The sequence below is a fragment of the Rhinolophus ferrumequinum genome, chromosome 10 (assembly GCF_004115265.2).
Source record: "Rhinolophus ferrumequinum isolate MPI-CBG mRhiFer1 chromosome 10, mRhiFer1_v1.p, whole genome shotgun sequence".
NCBI classification, from domain to species: Eukaryota; Metazoa; Chordata; class Mammalia; order Chiroptera; family Rhinolophidae; genus Rhinolophus; species Rhinolophus ferrumequinum.
The window spans coordinates 65806323-65834111 of NC_046293.1; the positions used below are offsets into that span (position 1 = coordinate 65806323).

The 27789-nt window shown below is 39.9% G+C and overlaps 1 protein-coding gene across 1 annotated transcript in view; it reads left to right on the forward strand.

Annotated features, from left to right (window-relative positions):
- MYRFL (myelin regulatory factor like) overlaps positions 1-26020 on the forward strand; it is a 106257-nt gene extending 80237 nt beyond the window's left edge. Inside the window, exons 14-25 of the mRNA XM_033116129.1 lie at positions 6776-6942; positions 7537-7600; positions 10772-10857; positions 13586-13660; positions 13742-13797; positions 13918-14097; positions 19530-19592; positions 20263-20350; positions 22352-22426; positions 25146-25266; positions 25607-25681; positions 25806-26020. Coding sequence (XP_032972020.1) covers positions 6776-6942; positions 7537-7600; positions 10772-10857; positions 13586-13660; positions 13742-13797; positions 13918-14097; positions 19530-19592; positions 20263-20350; positions 22352-22426; positions 25146-25266; positions 25607-25681; positions 25806-25892 — 1137 coding nt within the window. The 3' untranslated portion in view covers positions 25893-26020. The remainder of the gene's footprint in view (positions 1-6775; positions 6943-7536; positions 7601-10771; positions 10858-13585; positions 13661-13741; positions 13798-13917; positions 14098-19529; positions 19593-20262; positions 20351-22351; positions 22427-25145; positions 25267-25606; positions 25682-25805) is intronic.
- Positions 26021-27789: the final 1769 nt, after the last annotated feature.

Here is a 27789-nt window from a genome sequence, read left to right on the forward strand (position 1 = left end):
CTCCCAAGTTTGTCTACAACATAGTAGAACCTAATAAATGGTTAATTGTTAATAAATTTTTCCAGATGCCATTCAGACAGGCCACCACTTCACATGTCTCTGAAATTATTTTTTTAAATAGAGTGACATATTTTTTTTTTCAATATAGAATAACTGAGTGATAAAAAAATTCTATATTAGTTTAAGTTCAAATAGCCCGCCCAGGATCTAAATGGGGGCTTTTAAATGACCTGCTCAGCAGTTGGTTTAAAAGTCCATTCTTTTCTCATCAAAAGAGGAAGGAGAACTCCTTCACTGCCCGTGATAACTTTACTGTCATGAGGAAGCATTCCCTGTTGCACTCACTTGATGGATTTGACTCCAAGTTCCTATGTTATTTCAACCAGTCCTGGATATTTTAACAACTGATCACCATTTGCAGATAGATCATCTTTTTCTTTCCTAGGACCTCCTTCCACTGTAAGCAGGGAGAAATTTCTCTTCTTTTTTGGTAAAAATTTTAGAGAGAAGTAGGCCATTTATTGTTTTCTTGGAAAATTTCTTTTCATAGTTATGTCTTCTTAAAACATTATTGCTCATTTTCCCCCCATGCCTTTAAAGAAGATGAATTAATTGAATGGATAGATGGAGAAGAAATAGAACAGTATGCTAAATGTTCTGGTAAAAGAAATAGAACAGTATGCTAACTATGGAGTTTAGATGGTGGGTATTTGGGCGTTTACAATTTTTTCAACCTTTCTACATGCTTGCAAATTTTTGTAATAAAATGTTGGGATAAGAACTCATTGTTCCAGACACCTAAAACTGCAATTTACATATTGTGTCAGCAACTTGTCTCAGTCAAAAAACTCCAGACCTTCCATGGAAAATTGCACTTCAACAGAGGTAACAAAAATTAAGCAAGAATTTTAAAGCAAACAAATAAAAGGCAACAATGAAACACATACTTTTAAACTGTTTTATAACTCTGTGCTCTCCTTTATAACTTAAGGCAGAGGGCAAAACACAACATCCAGGACAATGAGCCCAAGAGTTGTCTTCCTTGAAGAGAAATATACATGTGAGGCAAACCTCTCTGCCAGGGACCTGTTAGAAAGTCACCTGGAGGTCTGAGCTTCCACACCATCTTAGCAGCCTGCTTTTCTGGTTTGGTGATTCTATTTTTTTAAATCCATGTCAGGGCCTGGAGAACTATCCACAAAATAAACTCTTGGACAAAGATCTAAAGCTGAGTTTATCCAAAGCCTAAACAATTGCCAGACACACCCATTGGCTAAAGACAATTTTTCTCCCTTTGGCAATCATTTTCATAATGCTCAATTACAGGCTGTTTTATTCCCATGGTCTGATTATGAAACGTCCGTCCCTGCAACATCAGATGCCACAAGGAGAGATTTTAAGGCTGTGACTCTAACTGGGAAAGAAATAAGAGCCTATTTCAACTTCTCGAAGCTTTCTTTGCCATCGGGGTTAGTTACCCTTCTTATTCAGTGTTGTTGACAGCGGACAAGTTGTAGTTTCCAGTGAGAGGAAAAATCACCTCCGCTGCTTGTCTGCTCCTCACTATTGTGGGCTCATATATTGTCAGACCTGCAAGGGACCCAGGCAGGAGCTTGCAAACTGTTCTGCGGAGTCCAAAGGTTTCCTTGGAGGCGAGGGGGTCTGAAAGGACATTCATCTCTTTCCTGAGCCAATCTCCTCTCAAAGAGGAAAGGACCAAACCATAGTGCAAACCAGCCTGCTGGGTGTAATTGAACCCACTATCCCATTGCAATGAGGACATGAAACACTAGTGTTTCTTTGCTTAATTCGCCTGCATTTCCATGGGCATTTCCTAACATGGAAAAGGAAATTTGGACCTTAGTCTTTTTGTTTTTCTGAGAGCAACCGCAGATTTAAAAAAAAAAAAAAAAAAAAAAGCAGCTAGAAGTTTGGCCACTGTCTTCACTCTCACTAGAGAGCAAGAACTACCACTGTAAGACCATTCATTTCATCATTAAATATGTACTGACTTACTGCCCTGAGCTGGAGAATTGGTTGTGCACAAAATGTGGGGCCCTGTCACTAGGTGTTTATAATACATGTAAATATGACTCTAAGTGTAAGGAAGGTGGGAAGAGAGGGAAGACAGATGGTTATGGTAAAGGGAGAAGCCTGTGCTAGTTCCAGAGACCACAGACAGCAGGACATGTTTAGCCAAGGGCAAATGGTTGAGTACGGTGGGGGCGCAGAGTGTGCAGTGGGCTATGGTGAAAGACAAAGCTTACGTAAGGGACCCACTCTGAGCTAGAGCATAACTCTGATTTCACGAATGCCTCTGTTGTTTACATGTGTACTTGCACTTGCCCAACTGCCCTACGGGTGCGTTCAAAGAGTATGCTCACTCTGTCCGTATGTACCCCCGTCCCGAAGTAAGTCTGAAACTGTGGGTGGGAGATTCTTGTGTGGTGTGAAGCAGTTACCACTTCCCCGTCACGGTCTCATGAGCAATGTTTTGGTGGCAAGCTGGCTTAGTCATTTTTGTATCACAACTATAAAGCCACATTTCAGCTGAGCTAGTGGGTCCCATCGAAAATGGTTAAAAATAACTAGACAGAGTTGAGTAATTACAAAGTCGTTTTTAAGCAAGAGTGGGCATCAGAGAGGGAAGCTTTTCAAAATGCCCCAGGCTTATGCCCATCTCGGTCCTAACGAATACAAGTCTCTCCATGGGATCTGGATGTGTGTATTTAGAAAAAGTCCCTCAGGCATCTAGGAGTACACTTATGCTTACGATGAACTCATAGGGACCGTTCACTCGCATAGAAAAAAGACTTTCAAAAAATTCTAGGTTAGTTTTTGAACGCATTTATACTGGCTTCACTATGATGATAGAGGACAGAAGTCAGAAGTATTCCACTAAGAGTCTATCTCCATAGCATGTCCTAGAAATTTATTTTTTGGTAAATTTCCATTGGATCCATAAAGTGAGGACCTTAATTATAATTAGGATGGTAGCGGTAAATTCCCTATCCACCTTTATTTCATTTCTTCTTAAATAGGAAAACACATGAGTTATTTTCTGGCCTGTTGGATCTACTTGGGAGATGTGTGGTGCCAGCAAATTTGAGTTGTAGAAACTAGAGGTGTTTTTCTTTTTTTAAAAAAATCATTCTTGACAAGTAGCTGGACAATTGCAGCCATTGCCCTTCTCTAATGAGGCAGCAGTAAAAATCCTGTTTGAGAGACATTGCAGAGCTGACCGTGGTTGAACCTGGGCTTGAGCATCGTTTTCCATGGTCTGCTTCGATTGGGGCTACATCAGGAATTAATGTAGCAAGCAAACATTAAAAAGAATCTAATTGCCAAGAAGAATTAAATATATATATATATAAATATTATATATTAAATATATATAAATATATATATACACACACACATAAACACACACACACATGCATATAAGTGCTAGTGAGGATGGAGAGAAGTGGGTAGATTCAGGAGATTTAGGATGTTGAACTGACAGCATTGTGTGACAGCTTGCCTGCTGGGGAGTAAGGTGGGGGAAGGAATCAGAGATGATTGCTGGGAATCTTTTGTTTTGTACTGCTGGGTGGACATCAACACACTACGTAATACAGTCATAATTACAGTATAAGGCTTCCTACAATGTAAACAGTAAATTATCATATGACATTTTCTATGTTTAGAACCATAAAATGTTATGTTTATCGTCATCATTTCTGCTTTATTTTTATTTAAACACATTCAGAAGTAAAAGAAAATCTGTACCAGAATTAGAAATTTTTGAAGAGCTTTTGTCAGGAGATTTTTTTTGTTTGTTTGGTTGGTTTTATTTTGTAATTTATTTATTTTTAACATTTTTGATGAAAAATTTCAAACATATACAAAATTAGAGACACTGGTGATGAAACCCACATTTATACTTCACTCAAATTCCAGTTATCAATTCATGTCCAATCTTATTTAAATAAAGTATCTTCCCTTGCAACTGAATTATTGAGATATAATTGACATATAACGTTGTAAGTTTAAGGTATAGAGCATGATGATTTGATACATATACTATATTTTTCAAATAATTACTACAATAAGGTTAGTTAACACACTACCTCCCATAATTACCTTTTTTGTGTGTGTATGGTGAGAACATTTAAGGTTTACTCTGTTAGGGAAGAAAAATTTCTCCTCTGCCCTTATAAGTTCTTGTGTCTAGTTTAAGAATTAAACTGATATGAGACAGATCAACAGGAGAAAAAGCCAAGTTTAATTTTGTATATATGGAGGTTCCACGAGAATATGAGGGCCATCAGGCAGTTGAGGCTTAGATGCCATCCAGAGCTAAAGAGAAGGGGGTAGGAGTCTGGGACTTCAAAGGGGACGAAGGTAATTCCCACGTAGACGAAAAAGCAAATGTTTGCTATGCCCTGTGGCAACAGTGAGACACAGAGAGGACTTTAAACAAACACCCCCCCTGCTGAGCCCCTCCACCCCACTTCATCCAGTAGACCACACCTAGATCATCTTCTTCCTAGCTATGTCTGGTATAGCTCTTCTACCTGAAACAGGCCCTCTCTCTCAATTATTTTAGGCAGTTTAGGGGGAGGTACAAAGCTCTTCCTAAGCCTTGTTTCTTGAAAATAATCAGCCTAAAATAATTCTTGTGCCAAAGAGATATATTTTGGGGTAGCAAAATCCTGCTCCCCTATCATTCTCTTAGCCATTATCAACTATATAATACAGTATTGTTAGCTGTAGTCACCGTGCTATGCATTAGATCCTTAGAACTTAGTCATCTTAAACTCAGTTTGGGTGCATATATATGTGTTTATAATTGTAATATGGTCTGATGAATTGACCCCTTCATCATTATATAATGTCCTTCTTTATCTCTTGATACGGTTTTTGATTTTAATTCCATTGTATCTGATATAAGTATAGCTACTCCTACTCTTTTTTGGTTACCATTTGAATGGAATTTTCTTTTTGTATCCCTTAGCTTTGAGCCTATGTGTGTTCTTAAAGCTGATGTGAGTCTCTTGTTGGCAGCATAGAGTTGGGTCTTGTTTTTTTTTCTCTTTTTTTCCTTTTAAATGCATTCAGCCACTCTATGCCATTTGACTGGAGAATTTAATTCATTTTTATTTAAAGTACTTATTGATAGGTGAGGACTTACTAATATTATCTTACTGTCTTCTAGCTGTTTTGTATTTCCCTTATTCCTGTCTTCCTCATTTGCAGTCTCTTTTTGTAAATTGATGATTTTTCTTAGCGGTAAGCTTTGTGCCTTCTCTTTATCTTTGGGTATTACTACAGATTTTTGCTTTGTGGTTACCATAAGGCTTACATAAAATACATTATAGATATAACAGCCTATTTTTGTCAGATAACAGCTTTGATCACATACAAAAACTCTACCCTTTCACTCCCCCTTCAACATTTTATTTTTGATGTTATAATTTACCTCTTATGTGTGCACCATTAGCAAATTATTGTAGCTATATTTATTTTAAATACTTTCATCCTTTCACCTTTATGGTGGACTTAAGTGATCTATATACCATAATATTACAATATTAGAGTATTCTGAAATTGACTATATGCTTAACCTCTTTCCCAGTGTGTTTTATATCAGTGTACATGTCTTTTAAACTGCATGAACTTAGCCTTAAATCTATGTTCAGCTTTTGAATCCTTTCCGAGTCCTTGCTTTACAGCATTTGAAACTCTTAAAACTTTGGTGTGCATGATGAGAATCTCAAGGACACACACTCTTGAGTTTGATCCCCCAACCACAAAACGGCCTTTTTCTTTTGGCCTCTAGCTCATCACTTTACAATAGTGGACCAGCCACTATAAGCTCCAAAGGTGCCATGGCATTCTGAACTTGCAAACAGACGGGGGAAGGAGGAGAGATCATGGTATCAGCGTGTATGTTGATAAGAGCTTTCCAGGTTTTTGTTATGGCTGAGAGACAGACACACATGTTCCTAAGACAACTGAACTGTATGGGTGGTGGAAGTAATGCCAGCTTGCACACCATGGCTTTGGTTGGTTTCCCCTTTCTTGGTCTTTCTGGCATGTCATCGAACAGGAAGACTTAAGTGTACTGTTGTTTTAAATTTTGTTTGGAAGTTAGGCTGAAAAATAAATTGCACATGATAGTTCATTGGATGTTAAAGCAGAAATTAACACCTCCAGAATTTTCCTGTCATTTACAGATGAACACACTAAAGCTTAGAGAGGTTGTTATGTCTTACCTGGGGTCTCACATATAGTCAGTGGCAGAACTCAGAGAAAAGCCCAGGTCTTCATTCCTCCTTCCTTCTTCTGTGCAATTGGATGCACATTTTACCAGGAAGAACTGGAGTCATTTCTTATGAGGATTTAGTGATGCACACACAAATCAACATTCAGAAGTCTGCTCTGACTTTCCTTTTATGAGTTTCAAACACAGTATAATGGCCATTGAAAATCATTCTTCAGATTCCAAACTTGACAATATCCTTCAGCTCCATCCTCTCTCCTGGGTTACAAGGACATATTTCCATTTTATTGCAAATTGAACATGAGCAGTTTTACTACACAGCCAGCAGTTTAGCAGGACCACTGTAAGTTGCAAACCTCTCCAGATTTATCTCGAATGAACTTGAGGTTGTGTATGTATATAACCATTTTCAGTGGTGTGTTCCAGCTGTCTTCAAATGGGCTACGGACAGTTCTCTGGTGGTCTCAAACTGTAAATTTATACACTCTGTATTATTTTCATTTTTAGGACCAGATCTTTATGGAAAATGTAGGTGCAGTGAAGCAGCTCTGCAAATTAACCAACAACCTTGAAGAAAGAATAGAAGAGTTAGAAATATGGAACAGAAAGCTGACCAGGCTAAAGCGGCTCAGCAGTAGTTGGAAGTCTTCAGCCAGTGAAGCAAGCTCAATCAGGTATACCCAGGACTGCCACAAAAATGAGAAAAAGGAGTGGAGTCTTTCCCTGACTAGATCCGGCAGCAACCATTACTTTCTAATGATTAAGTCCCTCTTCTTCTTTTAGAATGTTTTGGAACACAATTGCCCTATAAGATAATTTTCATACTTTTTCTGTTACAGCTTTTAAAATGAAACAAAACATCACACATCTGTTTAAGAGCAGTTGTTACAGGAAGTGCTGTATTTTAGCAAAAGGGTAGCTCCACCTTTAACTAGGGGAGGTGGCCATTTCTAAATTTAGAAAATCATATTTTGTCCTCAAGGGGGAAAAAAACTTTCATTTTTTTGATTACTTAAGGAGGTAAATACACATTTCCTAGGGTATAATTTTGAGATAAAGAGAAATGTAATGTTTAATGCATTCATTTATGCTTACTAAAGTTCTTTTCCATAAAAGGAACTGTCAATTGCCTTGACTTTTCCTTTTTTAAATTACCACTGTATTACAAAAGAAATCATACTGCTATGTTAGTGACATCTGGGCCTTTGTCATGTAACTCCTGGAGAGGCATTTAAATAGTAATTAATTCTCTCTCTTTCTTTTTAAAGCAAATTTAGCAGAACTGTTAGCACATCTTCTCCAAGAAAGGCCATTCCCAAAAAACCCAACAAGGTAAATAAATTTACATTTAATGAACAGAGATGACGTTCTATACGAAAAAGTCTTTAGAGAAATTGATCAAGATTTTTTTCTTCATTTATTTGTTGATGGGTTCCCTAATTTGCATCTTTATGTGCTTCAGGTATTTAAATACCATCCCTTTAGTAGATATTAACTGGTCTGTCAAAGAGAGGTTTAGAGAAATGAGTACAGAACACGTTCGTTTCATAAATATTATTCTGCCAGTTTTTATCTCTAGTGTCCTCAGCAGGTGAAATTCACCAGCTTCCACAGGGCTAGGGCGCCGGCTGTCAGATCTGTGTGGATGCCTTGACTCTACCTCGTCCTTTATCTTTAACTTCAGAAGATCCCAAAGGGATGTCAGTTAATCCTCAAATCCCTCTTTTCCCTTTGATATTTAGTTCCATATATGCAAATGGAGAGTAAGTATTTCCGTGCTTGCAAAGGTTAAAATGTGAGGACTTTATGAATGAATCGAGAACTTTCGTCAAATAGGATAGCATTTACAGTAAAAAGTGAAGGTTCATCATTGATTAACTTACAGGACACCCTGTCCATTGCAGAGACATGTCAGGGAGGGAGAAGCTATGATATTCCCTTTCTAGCTGCAATTCATAGATTGCCGTGAAAGTCATTTTGCTCCCTCTGACCCACCAGTGTTCCAAAGGTGGTCCTTCCCCAAAGAAGATATTCAGGACCTTAATCTATATCCTGTTAAGGGATGACCTTATGTTAGTTAGGGCCGTTGCCTTATTTTACTCTCTACTCTTCATGGTATACTGCATTGAACTAGTGTAAAAGTATTCAGACAGAGTTTAATATTCTACGAAAACCTACTACAATGTTAGGCTGCTGACAGGTGTCTTGGTGTACCGATAAGCAGGAATGCATGGATAAATATATATGTAGAAGTGTTCTTGGGCAAGTTACTTAATTGCATTTGGGAAATGGAGAGAATAGCATTACACCTCACAAAACTGTTGATAGGATTAAATGAGCTAAAGCCCTCAGCGCCGTGCTCAGCACATAGCAGGTTGTTCAACAAACACAAAACATTAAAAATACTGTGTAGGGAAGGTGTCCCTTGTACTAACCAGTTTGCAATGGGATATAGGGGATGGGATCTACATCCATCGCAGCCCTGATTGGTGCAATTTGGTCATGTGCAACCTCTATAGGTCCCATCTTGCAACCAAAGAATCTCTTTATTTTGCAGTTCCTCAGCATACGAACTAGATTGTATGGTCCATGAGAGCAGGCCCATGGCTGCCTTCCTCACCCTGTGTCCCAGGGACTGGCAGATAGTAGGGACTCAAGAAACATCTGTCAAATAAATGCACGAATGGAGAGCTCAATCTGAAGATATTCCTTGACGGCTCATGATCTAAATTAAAAATGTTCAGTGGTTCAGTGTCTTGGGTGTGTGGGTGGGGCGGTGCGGGGGGGGGAGGGGTGGGGGGGGTTGGGATGCGGACACAGAGTCAGGAAGTTATATGGGCCTTAAAGAGCACGTGTTCAACTCAGAGACTTTGCACTGTGGCTGCCAAGGCCTGTGGAAGGCAGGTAAAGGTGAGATGTGGCCCCTTCTAGAAAATTTTGTCAAACAGGGAAAATCAGAAGAAAATACAAACAGTCGTAGTTGGAGAGGCTCAGAGTGCTGCTGCAGGAGTCTTACGGGAGGTGGGCCTTCAAGGAGGAGTAAGTGTGGGCTAGCTATAACCGGAGCTGTAGGAGAGGTTTCAGATGGAATGGGATAAGCCAAGGTCTGGGAGCTGGCACTGGTTTTGTTGAAGGAGTAGGTGGGAGTTGGTTAGGGAGGAGAGTAGAAGATGAGGCTGAAAATGTAGGTGAGGCTCAGTTTCTGGATCACCAGGTTAAGGAGTTCATTAGGTAAGCCACGAGGACCTTTTCAATAATCACAATAGTGTCTAAATTGTATAGTGTTTCATTTTTTGCAGATGGAAGAGGGGAGACAGCATAGCATTGTGGTTAAGAGCACAGATTCTGAGCCCAATATTTTTTGGTTCATATCCTAGCTGTGTGATCTTGGGTGAGGAATTGTGCCTTCCTGGGCCTCATTTTTCCCCATCTCTAAAATGGGGTTAACAGCACCTGCCTTATAGGATTATGAGGATTATTGTGAGGGTTAAATAAATTAGTATATGTAAACCACTCAGAAGAGTTTATGGCACATAATAAATGTGTACAAGTGTTCATCATTATTAATATTCAAGAAATTCAAACAAAAACCAATTTTAAGCTGTTTTTTTTTTTAACTACCACCATCCTCCATTTCCCTCCTGATCAAAAGCATGATTCTGCCCTATATTCCCAGGAGGAAGCAAACATAATACTCCCTATTGGGAAAACTCATATTTAAGGAGCACCTTCTTTAAGGGGACAGAAAACCTCTCCTCTCTGTTTAGCCAGATTTCCCAGCAATTGCACAGCTGTCTATCCTGAAGTTCTTGGCTCATTCCACATAGGCCAGTTTTTATGCCAATGTGATCAGTCCTAAAAGTTTTCCTCATTCACTTCCTAGGGACTGTAATTTGCTTATTGTCAAATCCTCTGTAGTATTGTACATAGCAGTACTCAGTGAATATTTGTTGAATAGATAGAAAAATAAATAAGACACAGGCCCAGAACTGTCCTTAAAAATAGGAGACAGAATTGGATACCCTTGTGTCAGAGTACTTAGTAGTACTTCATGTCACAAAAATCTTTTCCACGGCTTGTCATGATGTCTGAAATTCTTCCATTGGGGTTTATTCCATCTTGAAGACCTTTTGATTTTTGAAAGTATCCTATTAAGAGAGACATCTGGGTTCTGAGAGTATCTTGTCCGGTAGGTCCTGTTCTCTCATAAAACTTGAAGAATAAGTGCTAAGTGAATGGTACAGATGATCGTCCTGCAGGATGTTAGGGAAAAGAGAGATGCCTGAAGCCTGGAGTGTCAAGGAAAGGGAAGGACTTGTAGTGGGCTTTGAAAGAGCTTTGTTTTCAGGGAGGCAAAGTGGAGGAGGGAGATGTAGGTTGAAGGGAGCACATCCACCACCCCCAGGGAGCAGCAAAGATCCTTGCTGGGAGGGAGTCTTCCAATGTCCTTCTCACAGACCGTGTTGCCGACTTATCACTGCTCATTACTGAATCTTTTTATAGATTTATTTTTCAGGAAAAAACCAGTTGTGTCCTAACTGGGTTTTCCAGACCTTGGTGATCACTCTCATTGCTGTGATGACATTTTGGTAAGACAAACTACGGTGTTACGCTGTGTCAATCTCTTTTTTCTTCCCACCTTCCTTTTCTCACATGTGAACTGAGGTCTCACCTTTTACTTACTTTGAAGACAAGGAGCTCTTTAAACCGGGCCTTGACCTTTTATTCAGCTTAGAGGTGAGGGAGCCCTTTAAAAACTCATACTGTGAAGAAAAGCACAGCCTTTCTGCACTTAAATGTGAGATGAAGGATTTTTTTTTTCAGTCAACTGATATATTTTACCAGCTCACTGTGCCTTTGCCATATATGGTTGTGTACGTGTATTTTTTTTTTTTTTTAGTCTTGCAAATAACTTTCTAAAATTCATTGTTCTCCTTCCTGTCTACTTGGGGAAGGGGGAGTGAGTAAGCAATTGGATACAATCCATTCTCCCCTGGACATTCATATTTATTAGGATGCTTCCAGATTCTTAAGTGGAGATTTCATACTAAAAGGACTGTGAGATTACCCCAAGAAGTACACTATGATGAAATTGTAACCACATTTACTGAGCAGTTAAAGCAAACAAATACAGTAAGGACAAAGTATTTGCTATACAAGTACTGGGTCCCTTTTGACTGCCAGCCCCCCTCTGCAGGGTGGAGGAGTCACCCCTTACTGGGAGTCACCCCTTACTGGGAGGCAGGAGTCTCTCAGGCCTCTGGTCTTCAGGCTTGGGCTGCCCCTGTGATAGCCTCTCAGCCTTTGAGCCCGGTCATCTATTTTTTTGGGGGGGTAATTAAATTTATTGGGGGTAACATTGGTTAGTAAAATTCTATAGGTTTCAAGTGCACCTTTCTATAACACATCACCATGTGTTTGACACCGTTTTCCCTCTTCTCCCACCCCCTTGAGCCCTGGTCATCTTGCCTCTGACCTTCAGGGCTTCTTGTTTTTAGCCTGACCATTCCCCTGGTGAGAGGGGTATTTATCTGGTATGGGAAAGGGCTGGCTTCGGGGCTTGTCTAGGGGAGACAGTCATTCTCAGAGGCAAAGTAAGGGATGGTGCCAGGGTGCTTCCTCTGCCTTCACCTAAGGCAACTCCCTGGCTATAGGAGACAGCGTGGGTCTGTCTGTCTCCTTGTCTCCTTACCATTTTAACTTCTCAGTTGCTACTGCTCGCTGTGGGAGGCATCCCCAAGTATTTGACACCAACCACGACACAGAATTCCCATTAGAAGCTGTTGCACTTTTCCCACTCTCCTATGTGAGCTTGTCTTCTGCTGGGATTCCCAACTCAGGAGAGTGGGACCCTCTACCTTTAGCAGACACGCTTAGCATTCTCCATGAAAACCTGATGGCAAGGTTCTAGGGAGCCTAAATCTGATGTAGAGACTGCTTTTAACGTGCTTATCATACTATTTGTGCTTCCAGAATTATTGACCGATAAGACCATAAATGGAACGAATTAAGGCTTATTATCCTGTTTCTGGCCTGTGGTTTACCTGAAAAGGGTCAAAAACCAGAATTTTCCCTGAAACAAAGAAGCAGATGGCTATGTCATTCTATGATTTTACAAGCTCTTGGACTGTGCATTGAAGCAGATGCCAGAGACAAATCAGAAAGAGTATTTAAGGATTAGTAACAGGGAGACAGAGAGTGGGGGGTGTGGGAGAACAAAGTAAAGGAGACTGGACCACCGCAAGCAGTTGCCAGGGCAACACAACAGATTCTGTCAGATGGCACCTTTGGGGCTCAGCACTACCTTTCCCAGGTAGGGCTGTGCTTCCTGGGCAGTAATCAGCGGCTGCAGAGAACACTTTAGGAATTTTGTCTTTATGAGTGGAATTCACACATGTGGTACATACTGTGTATATATTTAATGATAAACATCTACCACCTTTAATGGGGAACAAAACAAGGAAGAGTTCATTCTATAGAATTAGGTGTGAAGTCAAGCTGGCAGGAAGGCGAGTTAGGTCACCACCTGTCAGGCCCAGCACACAGTGGGATTGTGAAGTCACCAGGCAGACTTTCTTGTGTGGCTCCTGAGAGAGTTCGAAAGACTCCCTTGAGGAAGCGAATGCTGAGTGTTTGGATGTGTGAGCATTGTTGGGAATAGTTTCCCAAAGCTCAGACCCTTTAAGGAAAGCTTTCATTTGAATCTATAAGTTCTGATCTTCAGGGGGAACGGATATACTCATTATTTTAAAGCCATGGAGTGTGGAAATGGATGCTTTAGTGCCTTTCTTTCTTTCCTCTGTCCAATTGGGTGTGTGGTGCTCTGAAAAGACAGGCAGCTGGAAGATGTCAGCAGTGGCCAAAGGGTTTGGCATCCACGGCTGACTAAACCTGAGCCGCCTGTCTTCTCCCAGCTCCACAGTGCAGCCCTCCTCTGCCAGTGGGATGTGAAGTTCGCTCTGACTTTTTGCTGCAAGGACCAGAGGGCTGCCTCCAGTGATTTACACGCTTCCTCTTGTAATCTTCCACTAGTGACAGATGCTTCTGAGACAGCTTGCCAGGCCAGTGGGCTGCTCTGTGGAAAAATCCATCAGCATGGACTGCCCCAGGAGCCTCTGAGCTCCAGGAGGACAAGGCCTTTTTCTCACCAGGGCAGCGAAGTGTAGCTGTGCTGGTTTCTATGGCGATCCTGCCCGCCATGGCCGCCCCTCCCCCCATCTGTGTGGCCTAGGAGACTGCATCTCTGGCCAGCTGGTTGTATGAGATATATCTGGAATCCAATCTGCCACATAATGCTTTCTTCTTCTTTTGTAACAGTGCCTTGACGATAGTCTCCCTTTACATACTTAGCTTAAAAGATCAAGACCGACACGCTCCACATCTCCCTCTGAGGTGAGAGTTTAGTCTTGTTTTCCTTTGAAGAGAAGAATCCTTGAAGGCTTCTTTCACGAATCACGTTGTTCTCCTTTCCAGCAATATTACAAGCTCTCCAGAGCCGGCCCTGCCACCCGCAGCCACCTCCCCTTCAAGTAAGAGCTTCACATACCTCACCCTCAAATCCAGCCTGTGTTTTATGTGAGTTGTCAACAGAAGAAGCAACCTTTCAGATTAACCTTGTCGCTTCTTTCCCCCTGCCCAATGCCTTGCAGCACCTAATATGTCTCTGGCAACCACACAATCCTCCTTCCAAGTTCCAGAGATCACTTTCTGTGAGATCCTGCCATGTCAAGAGATTTATTGCTGCCCCATCTGGGGAATGAGAAGAGTCCCCTCAAGTCCTGTGCAAAGACCGTCCAAGGAGAAGGAACCCCCTCAGAGGCCATGGGCAGGTAAAGGACGTTCAAAGAGAAACAACTAGCGCTTTGAACCTGAGGTGTTTTTTTTCCCTCTTGTCAATATTTACTTGGCTAGTCTGTTAATGGTCCCACTCTTCTATTTAGGGTGGCAAGATCTTCAAAACAACACATAGACAAACTTGTAATTATTTATAAGACAGTCATGTACCCCATAACATTTTGATCAACAACGGACCACATATATGACAGTGGTCCCATAAGAGGATAAAGGAGCTGAAAAATTCCTGTCACCTATCGTAGCTGTCCTAACATCTTAGCGCAACGCATTTCTCACATTTGTGGTGGTGCTCGTGTAAACAAACCTGTTTCGCTGCCAGTCATAAAAGTATAGCACATACAATTACGCACAGCACATAATACTTGATAATGATAATAAGCAACTATGTTACAGCACTTTTTTTTATCATTACTTACTATGCTGTACTTTTGTATCTTTATTTTAGAGTACTCTTTCTACTTATAAAGACGGTCTGCTGTAAAACAGCATGCTGTGTTATGCCAGCAGCAACCTCATGTATGTCATGTTTGCCGCGTCTCTTGGTTGCATCATTTTCTCTTAATCTTGATTTAATCTTGTGTTGTTTTGTGCTGTAACGTGCTATACAGGTTTGTAACCTAGGAGCAATGGGCTGTGCCATACAGCCCAGGTGTGCGGTAGGCTCTACCATCTAGGTGTGTGCAAATACACTCTGTGATGTTCCAACAATGACGAAACCGCCGAAAGATGCGTTACTCAGAACATAGTGCTGTTGTTAAGTGGCGCGTGACTATTGAATTCCCTGCCCAGGGATGAAATTTTGGTTAATTCAAGTGAAAGGGTTTCATTTGTCTGTTGCCAACAAAGATAGTAATAGTTGCACGACTGAGGTAATTACATGTGGTTAGGTAAAATTTGGGGTTCACTTAGTATTTAAAAAATGATGTAGTATCTGGGCTCTCTGCCCAAACCGAGAAGGGTTTGGGCAGATGTAAATTTGGGTTTGCCCAAATGTAAAAGGCTTTAGAAACTCTAATGAGTTCAAGGTAAGCTTTAAGTCAGTGAAAAACACAAGGTTGGCATTCCACGTTCAAAATATCTTCCTCCTAGGCGCGCGCGTGCACACACACACACACACACAGATGCTTTTTAAGTAAGAGAATTTCATGTTAAAAATATGGAAACTTGATCAAGGGTGAAAAGTATAATTACCTCTGTAAGAGCAAATACAATACATCCAAATGTATGCTAATTTATTGTTTTTAGAAATCTTCTATAAACACACATATTATGTGTCTAAATCATAATGATAATGAAAATAATAGCAATGAGTATCTATTAGTATGATTGAATAGGACGCTATGGTAACAAGTGACATTGGTCATGTCTAATTTAAAAACAGTTGGGGAAGTGCAGACCTAACATGCAGCTAGAAGATGAACCAAAATATTTTCGAGCAGCCCTAATGGCTAACACAGAATAATGCCAGTGGTTGAAGTCAGGGTGTGGCAATGTAATTTCTTTTTCCTTTTGATATTATCCTATATTCTAGTCTTGAGTAAATAACTTTTATCAATCATCATCATCATCACCTTCATGTAATGAAGTATTACTGTGTGCAAGGCACTGTCATAAAACCTCAACATGAATAAATCGTTTAAGCCCCACAAGCCTAAAAGGAGGCACTGTTATTATATTATCTGCATTTTTTCCAGTGAGGAAGCTGAAGCACAGAGAGCTTTCCCCCACACCTACAGGAGGCAATGCTTGCACTGTTTTTCTCATGAAAGCAATTTCTGATTGAACTTGGGAACATGTATCACTGTAGGGTGAGGATAAGGTTCAATTTGAAGAAAGAAACTAGTTTCAGTCATCGTCGTCACGCTATTTTTAAATATGAAAAAATCCAATACTGCCACAAAAATCCCCCAAAGCCTTCTCCCGTGTGAAAACACATGAAAACTTGTGGCTGTTAAAATTCTTTTCTTACCTTGGGAGTCCACCTTGAGGCCCCTCCTGTCCTTTTCTGAGAGTAGTCCTCAGTAGAGACCATCCCACCTCCGGTATGAGAGAAGTACTGAGAACAACGGATCCTATACAGGAGGAGGTAGGTAGGTCATGGACTGATCTAATCTTCATTTTCAAAAACTTCCTTGATCCTTGATCCGTGCAAATTCAGTCCTATAGCAACCAGCTCTTCACATCAAAGGAAGAGTAGCCGTTAACAAACCAGATGAAGGTTTGTTACTCTCTTCTCTGGGACAAGAGTATCTGCTCATCTTATTTCCCATAACTAGGGGAGACGTTGAAGAATCTCCCAAAGAAAGAAAATTTGTTGCAAGGTGCCTGGCTGTGTCCTTCTAGATACGACTATCAGCTTCTCTGGCTAACAATGAAATTTAAGTTCTGCCTTACCAGGCTCCCTGGTATACTAGAAAAGTTGTTCCCTCTTCTTTCTTTCAATTAGAGAAAAATAGGAAGAGCTGAAATGTTCTATTTACTACCAAAAGAATTGAATAGTCTTGCCTTAAAGAAGTGACAAATTGGAGGTGTTTTATAGGTGATTTAAAATTTGTTATTTCCAATCCTGCTTTTGAAAAGCCATTTTCATAATTCTAAATCTGCATGATCTCAACTTCACCTTTTATTACTGTTGAAAAAATACTGTTATCTCATTAAATACTAAATCTTATCTTAGGATTCTCTGTCTCCAGGAACCTGAAAACACACTTCTGTGGAAGTGAGGCAACTCAGTAGCTTTATTTATAGAATTTCCAATGAGCCCTTTACCTGCAACTTCAGCAGGAAAGTAGAATAAAAGGTAGGAGAAGAAAACAGAGGGATAGAGAAGTTCTGATTTCGCCTTCCTTTGTGCCTCATTTGCCTTGTAAATTCATAGCCTTCTGTGGAAGGAATCATAAGCAAAACTCATAGCAGAAGACATGTGCTTGAAAATTATTATTGGAATAGCTGGAATCCAAGCAATCTGGACGCCTGTTAGACAGCACATATATTTATATGCAAAGGGAAATAACTATTCAGTTTTCTAGAAACTCTTCATATATCTAGATCCATTTCTTCTTCAAGGAAAGCATCATTCTCTGTCGCCTTCAAGTTCTGTCTTTCTCCCATTTGCTAACAGGGTAAAGGAGCCCAGCTTTCCACGTCCATTTTCAACATCCCTCTGCACGCATCCCCGGGGGATTTCCCTTTTGAGTGTGCAAGAGGAAACCTTTTTCTAGAGGGTATACGATTGGCCTTCCCTGTTCTCTTCCTTCTTCCCCTGCCTCTCTTCCTTCTCTCCTTCCACAAATATTTCTTGAGCACCTGCAGTGGAGCCTGGCCTTCCTTGCCTTATGTGGAGATATGACAGGGAACAAGATGCCGTCTTCCAGAAGCTCCCAGTTAGGTGAGGGCACAAGTAAAGAAGCCCTTCCACGTATTGTGAGAAGTACCAACCAGGACAGAGAGACTTAGGAGTGATTGGCCCCACTGTCGCTTTTGTTTCCTATCTTGAAATTTCGTAACAGAAACTTGTTTTAGAGCGTGACTCTTTTTACTTCCCATGAAAGAGCACACATTGTATTAACTTAATGTCTCTTGTTAAAAAGAGGTTAAGATTTTTGTGTTTTGTCCAAAACTATATTGAAAAATATAAAACTATATTGTTTAATGCAAATGAAGGAAGGCAATAAAAAGTACGTATGCTAGATAATAGCTATGTACCGTGTCAGATGGGTAGTAGACTTAGGGGTGTCACTTTGTGAGGGGTGTAAATGTCTAACCATTATGCTGTTTTGTACACCTGAAACTAATTTTTGAAAAGTACATATACTTGAATAAAATCTACAAATTAAAAAATAAAACAAAACTGCAAAACCTTTAAAACGCTTTTGTTAGGTTTGTTTAGCAACCCACTGAATTGGATGGAGTGGATTGCTTTCACTATCCACTCTAAAAAGATACACAGTTTTTTCACAGCCTTACAACCATCATTTGACATTTCATGTCTAACCGCTATATGCACACCTTGAAACTAATATAAAATAATATTGAATGTCAACTGTAACTGAAAATAAAGAAATAAATAATTTAAAAAAGAAAATAATTAGAGACACCAAAAAGATATGTCATTACAGCATGATTTATTATAAGGGAAAAAAATCTAAATTTCTAACAATAATGGTATAATTTTAAAAATCATGTTTTCAAAAATCATTTTTTATTCAGACAAAAGGCTTATAATATAATTATTACTAAGTTTAAACCACACACAAAGGCAGAGGGTTATCCCAGGCATCTATATGAGTATGTGTAGCGTGTAGGTTGAAGGGAGGAGAGTGGAAGGAATTTGACGCAATTATTAAGGTTGTAAGAGTATGGATAATTTTTACTTCTTATTTTCAACTTATTGTACCAGCTCAAGTTTCTGTAATAAACATGTATAGCTTCAAAAATAAATAAATAAATAAAATGCCATATTTGGCTGTGACGATCATAACCACTGCTCCAGCTTCCTTTTCCACAAGCAAACTCTGGCCCCACACCCGTGATCTGATTCCTCTCTTCAGCTCACTGCAGCTCAGTCCTTATCTCAAGCTCGATTTTTTCCTGTGTGGATCACGTTATACTGGGAGTTACGGAGGATTCAAAGAATGTTAGTAGAAGTTCCCTAATTCTGGCTTTGTCGAGAAAGGGCAAAAATACACGAAAAGTCAAACAATAATAGAGATGACGTGCCCTTCAGTATAGTGATAGATTGACCACTGGTTGAGCACCACAGACGAGATTTAGTAATATGTGCTCTGGCATTGGAAAGGAGGGCACTGTGAGCTGCCTGGATCTAACCTGGGACAGTGTCTTCGTCAGCTAGGGCTGTTCTAACAAAATACCACGACTAGGTGACTTAAACAACAGAAATCGAGTTTCTCACAGTTCTGGAGGCTAGCAGTGCAAGATCAAGGTGTTAGCAGGTCTGGTTTCTTCTGAGGCTTCTCTCCTTGACCCACAGACAGTGGCCTTCTCACTGTGTCCTTACAAGGTCTTTCCTCTATGCACACACACACCTCTTTGTGTGTCCTAATCTCCTCTTTGTATAAAAATACCCGTCAAATTGGATTAGGGCTCACCCTAACAGCCTCACTTAATTACATCTTTAAAGGCCCTACCTCCAAATATAGTTACATTCTGAGATACTAGGAGTTAGGATTTCATACATGAGAATTTGCGGGACACAATTTAGCTCAAAGCAGATGACTTCTTGGAGAAGGGTGAGAATCCACGGTAAGACACGGGATAGGGATGTGGTGGGTTGAAAGGTGGGAGACAGAAAAGAGTGGGGAAACAGTCCATTGACAGAGACAAACCAGGGCACACATTGGGTTTCTTCTCATCCTGAACAAGACTGACAGACTTTTTTCCTTTTCAGATGACAGAAGCACATCATTCTTGGCAGGAGAGACACTAACCAACCCTGACTGGGGGAGTGACTGTAAGTTTAAATTTAAGTGACTCTATTCTTTGATTTGTGGAGCCAGGCAGAATAATAACAAGCTGTAAAAGCATTACTGGAGAGAGGAATGGGGACAAAGGCTGCTCCGTGGTGCAAAAACCCAGGGGTTATGTTTTTATAATCCAAGTCAGCCTAACCACTAAGGAGGCATTAGCAAAGTTCGCTCATTATTAGACAAGCTGTGGTTATCTCCATGGATTTTAATAATTTATTTCAATTTCCCTCTTCTTCTATTTTCGGACTGTATTTTCCGTTTGTTTTCTGTTATCTAGTTTTGTAAAGCTTTCTCTTTTGGCCAGGTTGTATTTCATGTTGCCCTCTCTATTTTCAATAAATTTCAATTTAGCAGGACTTGCATGGTCCAGAAATTCTTTTGGATGTTATGAGGCTGTCTATTGGAGCCTACTTTTTGTTTTGCTTTTTTTTTTTTTCAGTTTTCTTAAAATTTGCTATAACAACAACAACAATAAAAAAGACTTCTCCTCCCCTTTCTTCTTCTCCTTCTTTTTCCATTTGAATGCAACTGGAACCCATTTATCTAGGAAACTCTTCTTGTACGTTCTGAAATTTTGGCCCTGTGCTGGAGCACAACACTCTTTCCCCTCTGCAGAAGAGTTTATTTTCTTTTCTCTATTTCTTCTCAATTCAGGGATTGATACAACCATCAGTTCTATTCAGATTATGGAAATCCAACAAATAATAGATCGTCGGTATTGCAGTAGAAGACTCCAGTGTGGGTGGGTAAGCCTCTTCACCACTCTCTGATTGTTTCTGAAATTTACTCAGGCTCTGGGTTTTTGAGACTGGAATAAAAGCTAGAGCTACATGGTAAAATCAATGTGTGCTTACATAGCTCCTTAAGTGAAAACACATTTGTTACATGGTGGAAGAGGGAATCATAAAATGGTTGGTATTAGCAAATGTCAATAAACCACGGCTCCAATGATCCCAGCCTCCTGGTTTAATGGGTTCGTCCAAAGCAAAAAGCTCAGGGGCAGCTCTGTGGCTGACTCTCTGGGGGCACAAACCATAGGCGCAAAGCTGCTTATTAATTTTATAGACAAGAAAGACATTGTTACTGATGGCTGGAAGTTATGAGTGAGCTGACATTTGTATATTTAAATAACAAGGGATATGATTATTTTAATTGCTGAAAAAATATAACTTGTTTTAGCTTTTTCAGCTAGGAGAAAAAAATTCATGTACTGCAAGTTCTCAGCAACATGCATCTCTAGTGTATGCTGTATCACCTGTACCGGAGTAATGATACATCTAGAAGCATAGTGTGCAAGTAGCCTCAGCAAGCACAATATGCACGTTGTAGGCATTAAGAATGGAGAGTTATTTTTCTTTCCTTGATAAACGTGTATTGGATACCTGCCGAGTTAAAGGCAAAGCCCTATATTTAGAACTAGCGTCACAAATCCTATGGCTTCTCAGCCTTATTCCTTTTTCGGCCTGATATAACTTAGGCTTCAAGCTGGTAGTCCCGAGTTTTAAAAATAAACTGTATGTTGCTTTATGATTTGTTTATCACCTCTACATTTATCATCTCATTGAATTCTCACACAATCCCTAGATTGTTTATTTTTTAATCCCCATTTTGTCGTTAAGCAACCTGAGGTTCAATAACCTTGAAAAAGTCAGAGACAGACATTAATTAATGTGGTCGGGTGACATAATGAAGAAGAGTGAAGTGATTCTGGTTCAATTTCCAGAACGTTGACAAGATGTTTACTCTCCCTGCATATTCCTTTCTCATCTGTAAGATGGAGATACTATCTACTGAGTTGGATTGCCGTGAAGCATACAGATGTTGGGAGGCACAGAATAGGACCTAAACTATATTTATCTCAGCTTCCTCCAGTAGAACACTCTTCTGATGCCAAAGCAGATCTATTTCATTTATTTTTGCTTTCTCATGTTTAACAACTTACTTTAGTATTCACTAAAGAGACTCTAAAATAACTGGATATTTTCCGCATTTATCTGTTTTTAAGTTGTTTCTACGTATAATTTAAAGGATGGCCAGGTCATAACAACTTAGATACGATATACCTTTTTTGCTGGAGTTTTCATTACAATATGAATCAAAGGATCTCCCGCTTTTCCCCAAGTATGTCTCTTAAAGAGAAGGGGGGAAAGAATCTTTGTATACAAGAAATGAAATGTTCGTAAGCATTTCTGTCTTGCAGTGTGTTCTCCATTACTAGGTGGTAATTAGGACTATAATAATTTTAGCTGGTTCAAGTTCTGCAAGTGCATAATATTTCCTGCTAATGTTTCCTAAAAGGGAGTGATTTACGGTAGGAAAGCTGGAATTTATTATTTCCAATTCTCCTTTCCAGAGGGATTGTTAGCTTGAGGCCTTTGCTTCATTTGTCTTCTGAAATCTGTATCTCCTTAAGGGGAACTGAAGTCATTTCCTGTGTGTTCAGTTTTGTCCATTGGGCCTGGGATTTGACTTGCCATCGTTTTGTCTGTCTGTTCTAGCAAACTATAAATCTGTGTGGTATATCTTATATATTAGGACCTGAAAGAGATCAGTTTGAAATTTGACAGGTATGTCTCTGAAAAACATAAAGCTGTATCATGTAAACTTGATTATCTGTATTTACTATTTATTATAGACTATTTCACAGTTTACATAGTATATAATGAGTAACAAAAAGCCATTTGATACCTTTCCAGCATATTTTGACTTGTGGTTTTTTTTGTTTTTTGTTTTCCACAATTAGGTCTGGAAATTATAATTACAATATTCCTGTTAATAAACACACACCCACCAATCTCAAATTCTCTCTGGAAATCAAGTAAGTGCATAGCTGTAAAAAACAATTTCATTTTTTATCATTATTTGAATAACAAAGTCTGAATTTACTCCACATTTTTTTATCAGTAAGTTAGGAGGTGGAAATTTATCCGTCCATGTTAACTAATTAATGATGGTTGAGTTGAGATGTGGGCCAGCTTGAGGAGGGGGTTTTCAAAATGAGGGCTGGGTGGGATCGTCCAGGCTCTCTGCAGTGGAATGGAAAGGCTCTAAGATGTACACTCACACCTAAAAAGTGGAAGTAACCTTGGGTTTTATGCTCACAAGCTGCAGACTTGCCCTGGCTGTGTCGCTTTGAAATGGGGAAGGAACAAGGGTAATAGCATGGCCTCTGGATGGGGGGACTGCATATTTTTGAGAGCTCCTGGTAGTAGCACTAATGCAGACACTACCTCCTTTCCCCAGGGGAGTTAAGCAAAAAAAAGAATCAGGAGTTTGGAGTTGAGCAGACTAGGGTTCAAATGTTATCTCTGTCACGTAACTAGATCTGTAATCTTGGAGAAACCACTTATCCTCTCTGAGCTCCTGTTTATTCATCTATAAAATGAGTTTGACATTGTACCATAACAAGTAGAGCTGCTGTGGGAATCACTGTTCATAATAATGAAATTAATGACTGCCATTTACTAAGCTGCCATTTACATACAGACTGTATGCCAAACACTCTACACTTTGGTACTGGGTCCGAGGTTGGTTTTTTTTTTTTTTTCCCCCTAGTTTATATTTTTCAGATAGGAGCACTGAGGTTTAGAGAGGTTAAAAAAACCCACAAAAACCTATCAGGAAACTCAGAGCTAGTAAGTAGTGGAACTGGGCTCCAAACTCAGCCCATCCTTTGAACCACAGTTTTCTGCCTTCGCAATGAGCTAAGACACGCAAGACCGTTGCCCCTTCCTGGCACAGAGTAGGCACTCAATAAATGGTAGTTTTTATTATGACAACCTTTCCTCCAAAATCATAAACTCTATAATCTTTTCTTATCAATTTTAAATAATTATGGTACTTTAAGAGTTTTGACCTACTTCATTCAAAAAATACACAGTAAGTTACTATTCACCATGAAGATAGATGGTTTTCACTTTGTGTCTCTTGATTTTACTCTCTACTTTTCTCCTCCCTCCACATTTCCTTTCTTCTCCTCTTCTTTTTCTTCTTCTGTCCCTTTCCTCTGTCCTCTCTGCTTTCCCAGCTCTGTTATTCCTCCTCCCTCACTTTTCCTCCTGCTCTGGCTCTTCCTCTGTTTCACTCAGGCTTCATATACCTTCTCTCATCAGCTTTGCTTCTACAATGAGCTATGGGCTCTCAAACCAACTGCTCTGCCTTGGAAAGGTTTGTTTCTAGCAGCTAATGTTTCATGACTAAGAACTCACTATATTTCAAGGCAGAGCAAAAGCCACATGTGTTATTCTTCCGAGTTAAGTGTACTACTATTCTCTAGCACTACCCAAGTAACCAAAACTAACATTTCCTCATTGATTCCTACTGTGTTTCCCCAAAAATAAGACTGGGCCTTATACTAATTTTTGCTCCAAAAGACGCATCGGGGCTTATGTTCAGGGGATGTCCTCCTGAAAAATCATGCTAGGGCTTATTTTCCGATTAGGTCTTATTGTCGGGGAAACACAGTAGCTTCACTGGAGGTAGATAAGCTTAAACAGTGTAGCCCCTGAAGTGGCCCCGGTTCATCTTGAGCCACTAAGTCAGCCATTTTTCTAACATGGGAGATTTTAAAATAATAAAAATCTCAGATACTCAAATGAAATTGTAGGCTATCCCCCTTGTGCAAAAAGATCATTTCTAAAGACAGATGAAGCTCATCCTCTTCAAGATGATTAATGGTCCTACCTCCAGAGAAGAACCATTCTTTCTGGCAGGTCTTCCACTCTGATGGCTTTAAAGTCTCGTGATGGCTGATGGGGCTCACCCCACATCCCTGCCCGTGTTTGTCAGCCTTGCTGCTTCAAACAATATCCACCCAGACCAGGATTTTGCAGAATCCGAAATCCTGGAAACTTCAGATAGTTGCAAATACAGCTTCAGTGAAAAGAGAAAGAATGTATCTAAAACTCACTTAAAAATCTATGGTGATAAGTTCTGATGTTGAGGTGATGTAAGTTATTAGGTTTTAGAGACTGTCATATGCTATCTCAGTAGTTGTTTTAGTCAAGTCAGGCTGCTACAGCAAAAATACCGCAGACTGAGTGGTTTAAACAACAAACATGTATTCTTCACAGTTCTGGAGTTTAGGAAGTCCACAATCAAGGTGCCAGAAGGTTTGGTGCCTAGTGAGGTCATGCTTCCTGCTTCATAAACGGTCATCTTCTCTGTGTCCTTACATGGCCTACAGGGTGAGAGAGCTCTCTGGGATCCTTTTTATAAGGGCACAATTCCGCTCACAAGGGCTCTACCCTATGGCCTAATCACAAATCCTAACACCATCGCCCTGGAGGTCAGGATTTCACGATACAAATTTGGGAGGACACAACATTCCATCCATAGCAGTAGTCACCAGAGATTGAGTTTCTTTCTGTAATAATGAGAGGTGAGCTAGCATACCGGCCTCAGTGAGCTTTGTGTAATACAATGCTTATGGGGAACTTTGAATGGATTTCCAAGTTATGTTCCCATCGGTCCCTCTTCTTATCAAGTTGTAGCCCAGTGCTTTTCCATTTGCTCTTTCTTTCCTTTGTCTCTTGAAGCACAACAGAGCCATTGATAGTCTTCCAGTGCAAACTCACACTTGGAAATATATGTTTCCAGAGGAAAAGGGAAGCCAAAGGGATACACAGCCACCAAGAAGTCTCCCAGGAGATGACACAGGTAATGTTTTCCAACTCAGTGGCATCATACCCCTGTTCCAGAAGAACTGTGTCTAGAATTGTGGCACCACCTCTGTTCCATGCTAAGAGAGAGATACCTTGAGCCACACACCAGGGTTTCTCCTTGCCTGCTGATGCTGGTCCCAAGAGTAAAGCCCGGAAAGTAGGCATCTTCCGTGCCTATTTCAGAAGCTGCAGCTATGCCAACAATCCCTATCAAAAGCTATTGTCACAGATACCTCTCCTGCAGTAGCTAAGGAAATGCTTCTTCAGCCTGTACTCTTTCCAATTAAGTGTAAAATGTGGTTATGAAATGGATCTCTCTTTTACTCACTATTTAGGGATTTCAGCATATTTGGAGCCTCCCTGTGGCCCCATTCTTTGATAGTGCGTACCATTTCCGTGTAGCTGCACCGGTAAGCCTTTTTCTTTTTCTTTTCCATGAGAAAGAAAGGAACCATTCAATAAATAAATAATAAATAAAATACTTTAACTACAATTCATTCTTATATTAATCCTTTCTTTCTCCTGTTCTGACAGGATTTAGCTGACTGTTCCACGGATCCTTATTTTGCTGGGATGTTCTTTACAGATTACTTCTTTTACTTCTATCGACATTGTGCCTAATTTATTCAAGTTTGGTTGGAGACCTTACTAAGGAAAAATATCCAGAAATACGATTAACGATTAACAGAAACTTATACCCTCTTGCATCTTCTTTCTGCTTTTTTTTTTTTTTTTTTTTTTTTTTGTAAAACACCCACATTTATTGTCAACAGATTTGTTCAGGCATGGGCTTCCAATAGTTTTGAGACATTAATGAGGAGAATAAAGTGTTTGCTGGAACTTGAGATACTGTGGTGTTTGATTTTTGCCATGACTAGGAATAAAACATTTCCTGGATTAAACAGCACTTTTGGATTTGAAAATACTGTTTCTGGTATTAAGGAAGCTATGAGATCAAACTAGGCAGGTCTAACTTTACTTTGTCTTAATGTATTTTCAAAGTTTTGGAGGAAAACAAAAAGGCCCATTCAGCCATGTCAACTTGGACCCACTAAACGTAGACTCTTGAGAACGTGTGATACAGTGTGTTGGCGGGAGGGGCGGGTGGTGTCTGATGCTGAGCTCACATTCAGGCAAACTATTGCTATGTGTTTGTGTGAGTGAGTGTGTGTTTGTGTGTGGTGTGTGTGTGTACTACATATGCTAGACTACAGAAGGTAGCTTGCTAATGAAGTGGATTTAAGATAAATACTTGTAACTTTACTTTTAATGTTTGATGTACACTAAACTCTCTGAGAGATAAAATATATCTTGTAAAGATGGAAGCACTAGCTTGTAACACATCTTTTAAAGCAACCCAGACAATCTAGGCCCAGATATGGGTAGTTGCCTTTGATCTTCCAGTTGTCATTGCTTTGCTTCATCTTTTTGATTTTCTTTTACATATGAGGGCTTCTCTTACAGGCCTTTACGACCCATCTCAGTTCTTTATGGCTGAATTAGCTTTGAATATATCTACCTGGCTTATGGGTAGATTTGTATGCCTTTTCCAGTTTAGAATAGCAAGAAATCCTCTAGCTGGAGTATATTAACTATGTTTTTTATTTTGTGTATTCTGATGTTTTGATATCTTAGGGCCTTGCTGACCCTGGACAGATTGCATCTCTCAGGGATAGTAAACAACTTGCCCATGAGTACTTTTCGAATACAAACCAATCAATCCAGAGCCCACACCCCAACCACCTTCTTTATCAGGCTCTCCCGCTCCATCTGCTCTAATCACCCCAGGGCCACATGCCAGACAACTAAGGACAGCTCCTTTGTCCCAGAACCTGCTGAAATTATTCAAACTATTGAATCCTAAGTCTGTTTACCCTGCTCACCCACTCACTCTTGTGGAAACCATAATAAAGGCTCTTGCTCTAGTTCCTCCCTCTCCCTCTGTTTCCTGACTGACCCAGTGTAGTTCCCCGAGGCATGGCATGTCCCCTCTTCTTGAGAACCGTGAGTAACAAACTATCTTTTCTTTTTTTCCTTTTTTCCTTTCCTTTTTTTTTTCTTTTGCATTTTTTAAAAATTAGTTTCAGATGCACAAAACAATGCACTAGCCAGACATTTCACTCCCCACAAAGTGAACGAACTATCTTTTCAATGCCGATCACCCCTGATCTGTTGGCACTCCTATACCTCAAATTTTCTATTGGTACTCTACGTCTTACAGCATGAAGATTTAAGGCACTCTAGCTCTGGTTCCAGGTAACAGGTGTGCTGGATGGCTGGTCTTTCCTAATCTTACTGTTGGCCTTTGAGTCAATTAGGATGAGACAATTTGATTTTTTTTACCTTGACAATGGTAGTCAGTAGTAATAATATATCCTCTTCTTCCTTATTTTCAAATATTATTAAACATGTGCCATGTGGATGGAAATTGTGAGACCCCCAACTATTAAGAAAGAAAGGACTTGGTCCTTGTTCTCACAGAAGACATTTTGAATAAGTTATTAAACAACATAAAGGT